The sequence below is a fragment of the Numida meleagris genome, chromosome 1 (genome assembly GCF_002078875.1).
Source record: "Numida meleagris isolate 19003 breed g44 Domestic line chromosome 1, NumMel1.0, whole genome shotgun sequence".
Taxonomy (NCBI): Eukaryota; Metazoa; Chordata; class Aves; order Galliformes; family Numididae; genus Numida; species Numida meleagris.
The window spans coordinates 70,784,985-70,789,323 of NC_034409.1; the positions used below are offsets into that span (position 1 = coordinate 70,784,985).

At 50.5% G+C, this 4,339-nt stretch overlaps 1 protein-coding gene across 1 annotated transcript; it reads left to right on the forward strand.

Annotated features, from left to right (window-relative positions):
• Positions 998-3,809, forward strand: LOC110397001 (heat shock transcription factor, X-linked-like). Its single transcript, XM_021392927.1, has 2 exons — positions 998-2,172; positions 2,920-3,809. The coding sequence occupies exons 1-2, from the start codon at positions 1,654-1,656 to the stop codon at positions 3,637-3,639; spliced, it is 1,239 nt and encodes a 412-aa protein (XP_021248602.1). The 5' UTR covers positions 998-1,653; the 3' UTR covers positions 3,640-3,809.

Here is a 4,339-nt window from a genome sequence, read left to right on the forward strand (position 1 = left end):
CTAATACAGTTCTTACAGTATCAGGTATATGTAAAATATCCTATAATACCACAGTTAAAAAAAAATGCTAATTGTATGATACATTGCAGATTTTCAGATTTATAGTGCTTCAGATGCAGCTTCCTGCCAAGGTTTTAAGCAAGGTTCACACTTCTGACAGTTTTACAGCACATCTTATCCATTAAATGCTGGAAATATAGGAGCTGTGTTTCATTTGTTGTCATGGATGGGCACATTACTGCTTTTATTCAAAGCTCAAATATTTTTAATTCTTTATTGAGTATTCATCCATTGCCTGAGAAGCCAGCACAGGTCTGAATGAGTTTGGTTAAGCCCCTGCAATCCGAATACTCAGGTCTCAGTCCCTGGCAAGTAATAGTTTCAAAAAGAAACTCACAGAATGAAAGAATATTCTGAGCTGGGAGGGATGCACCCCAGGGCAGGGTTAGCCCAACTGGCTCCAGGGCAAACAGCTGACACCGAAACACATGCCATCACCAGACCCTCCAGATCCCCATCCTGGGGCTGCTCTCCAGCCACTCATCTCCTCAACTGTTCATGGAGTCAGGGCTGCCCCATGGACACAATTCAGCACATGCTCTTGGTAAACTTCATATGGTTGCTGATTGCACAGCCCTCCCATTGGCCAGGACTAAATCATAGATCATAGAATCACAGAATTGTTTGAGTTGGAAGGGACCTATAAGACCATCTAGCTCCAACCTCCCCACTGGAGGCTGGGACACCTCCCACAGAACAAGGTTGCTCAAAGACCTCTGCGAGGTCACTTTGAAATGTAGGGGCTCAATATCTCCTCCAGGTTAGCGTAGTCCTCAAACTTTGCATCAGCTCCAGCCCTGCATCCAGCCAATGCCTTTAGATCATACCCTGCCTTTACCGAGAAAGCGCTTGATCCTATACAGAGGGGTGTGATTTTAAAGGCTTTGAGAACATCTCTGATTTGGTTGGCTTGCTTTCACAATTTCTAAAATATCAAAAAAAGCAAAGGAACCAAAGAACGGTTGCACACCTCCTGTTTACGCCATCAGCACAGTGTATTTAGTGTCCTTCTCCACTCTGGACCTACAGAGCAGCTTCTGCGCCGCTGCTGACATTGCAGAACATCACCTGGGCACAGAGCTACTCCCTTGCATGAGCCCTGCTATGGAAATCACACAGCATTGGCAAAGAGGTGGACACAAGAGATTGCTATTTTATTTGGGTACCAGTGCTTGGGAAAGCGATTTCCAGCCCCTCTGCAGAACCAGCCCTCTGCACACCCAGGAGGCCAGCAGGGAGCTACTCATGGGAGCACACAGGGAAGGGGAAGCAAGGCCTCAGTGAGGGTTGGTCTCCTTCCAACACAGCTCTATTTGCCTCTTGAGTCAAGTTCAAATAGCCATGGCTCTGGGCAGAACCAGCAACAAGTGCTGCTCAGTGACATCAGCTCAGGCAGCTCCAGCCAGCCCAGCCTTGGGCACCACACGCTGATGTCACAGTGCCTACACAAGGCCATCACAGTGATACCTGAGCATCTCCCACCCCAGGCAGTGTTGGTGGATTTCCCTTGCCAACAGGCAGGTGAAAGACTGGCTCGCTGCACAAGTGGGTGCAAGCTCAATCTTTGGTCCAAACCAGACAGGAGACACTGAAATGGAAGCTTCAGCAGCAGAAACAGCTTCTGCTTCTGATCTGGAGGAGCTGTTTGAGAGCTCAGACTCCGCTTTTAGTGATCCGTCAGGACAGAACCAAGCAGCAACTGGTCACGCTGCTGGAAAATCAATAATGGAAGTAAAGGACTCAGAAATGGTTCCTGATGAAGAGGAAACAAAAGGTTTACCTCTGAGTTCCTCCGAGGAAAGCACTGGCCAAGCCAGTGTCTTCTCACCCCTCAGCTTCCCACAGAAACTCTGGGTACTGGCTGAATGTGACCAAGTGAAGAGCATTTGGTGGGGTCACAGAGGAAACTGCATTGTAATCGATGAAGAACTGTTTATGGTGGAAGTCCTGGCCAAGGAAGCGCCTGTGAGAGCATTTCGGTGTACAGGTATGAAAAGCTTTGTTCGCCAGCTCAACCACTACGGCTTCACCAAAGTGCCACAGGACCTGGAAAGATCTGCGTCCCTTCCTGAGTTTCTGGCTGAGGAAGAAGCAAGTGCTGCCTGTAGGAAGGTAAGCGCATCAGTTGTTCCCCACGTAAACTGTCTCTCACAGTAAACTCACAAAATATCTTTTTTCAGTCAGCCTGAGCTGTAGGATTAAAGTGACCTATTGGTGTGGTTTAACTCAGCAGGTGGCTCAGCACCACACAGTTGTTTGCTCACTTGCTCCCTTCCCAGAGGGTTGTGGGAGAGATTTAGGGAAAAAAAGGAGAACTTGTGGGTTGTGATAAAACTACTTACTAAAAAAGGATAAAAATTAAGCCAGTATATAAGTATATGAATGTATATAACAAGTGATGCACAAGCAATTGCTCACCATCCCTTGACTGAAGCCCATCTAGCTCCTGAGCAGTGTAATAGTGTGAGATGAACTCCCCTCCCCCCTTCAAGACACTTTCCACATGATGTCATATCGCATGGAATATTCTTTTGGCCAGTTTAAGTCAGCTGCCCTGATCCTGTTCCCTCCCAGCTCCTTGGGCCCTTTGCTAAGAATGGCCTTGGCTCTGTCCAGCGCTGCTTAGCAGCAACTATAGACATCGGTGTGCTGTCAGCATTGTTTTACTGCTAGAACCAAACCATAGCATCATACCAGCACTCTGAAGAATACAATTCCATCCCAGCTGAAACTAAGACACCCGTAAGCCTTGTTCATAGCCACATTTGCCCTCAGCCATTAGAAGTCCTTGTTCCTGCATCTTGCTGTCCCTCAGCCCCACACTGACAGCACCTAACTCTTCTCCTTTACCTTTTTCAGTTACTTCTCTACTCCAGCCCATTCTTCAGAAGAGATTACCCATGGCTCCTGGAGCACTGCAAGAGAAGAGCGGCCCTGAAGAGAAGAGCTGTCGCTGCCCCTGGCCCTGCCCCTGGCCTTGAGCTGCAGGAGGCTCTGAATGAGAGCCCCCAGAGGAGCAGCCCAGGTGCCCAGCCCACACAGGGAGCAGCTGCTGGGCCTGAGAGGAGCCTGCAGGCAGTGCAGCCACAAGGCACACAGGCAGCAGCACCCATGGGGCCCCCGCCAGCCAAGCGCCCCAAGAATGACACCCCTGGGGCCCCAGCTTACAGCCTGCCAGGCCCCGCTGCAGCACCAGCACTGGAACAGTGCCGGGCTCTGCCCCCCTCCACACCACCACCGAGCAGCAGCCAGATGCTGGGTGCCACTTGTGCTCCTCCAGCACACGGCTCTCTGCCCTTCCTGCTCCCCTCTTTCACACCTGGCCATCCTCAGCAGGAGCTCCCCCAGCCCCCAGAAACACCACAGCTGCAGGCTCCCTGGGACGCCCTGCCTTTCCTTGGCTCCTGCTTTGCAATGGCCATGAGGGTAGCGGCCATGATGATGCCACCGGACTGGCAGCCCCAGGCAGCCCTGCACTGCCCAACGTGCACCTGCAGCCAGCACCAGGCAGCCCCGCACTGCCCAACGTGCAGCTGCTGCCAGCACCGGGCGGATGCCGGCCATGGGACAGCCCCATAGTGCGGGACCCACTGCAGGCAGCACCACAGCAGCCCTCACTTACTTATTCCTAGTCTGTAGTAGTTCTGGAAATAGCATGTTGCAGTTATTACCCTTCTCAGTTCTCATGCCCCTTTTTTTGTGTACTTATCTATTTACTCATTTAATATTTCTGGAAATAAGAAGTTTATATAATAAACCTGTTCTCATGTCCTTTTTTAAAGTCATTCACTCATTTCATGGTGAAATCTCTGTTATGGTTTTGTGATTTTTGTTGTCGGTATTCCACATCATTACATCATGTAAGGTACGGGCAGTTAAAGAGTTAATTCCCTGGTTACTGCAAACTGCCTTTTTTGGTGTGGTCCTCTGAGGGGGAGGGAAGGAGGTGCACGCCCCAGGGGTCTTTGTGTTGGAAGGGGTGATGAAGCCACCTGGGAGATGCGGGTCTGTTCCTTCCTGCCCGGTGGAGAAAGCACGTGGTCCTCCTGCAGTTTGCTGTGTAAGACTTTCAGCCTGTAAACTCTCTGTTATAATTCTACTAGCCTCATTTTTGATATATTTAGTAAAATTAGTTGTTCCTCCTCAGATTGGTGCCGCTGTTTTTGTGTTAGATATGCCTACGAGTCCCCTGCCTTTCCCCTCTTCCCTTTGTTTCCCCAGGGTGTGGGTCCGCGGCTTCCCTGCCGCTTTAGCTGCCGGACCGCCCGGGGCTGGCCCC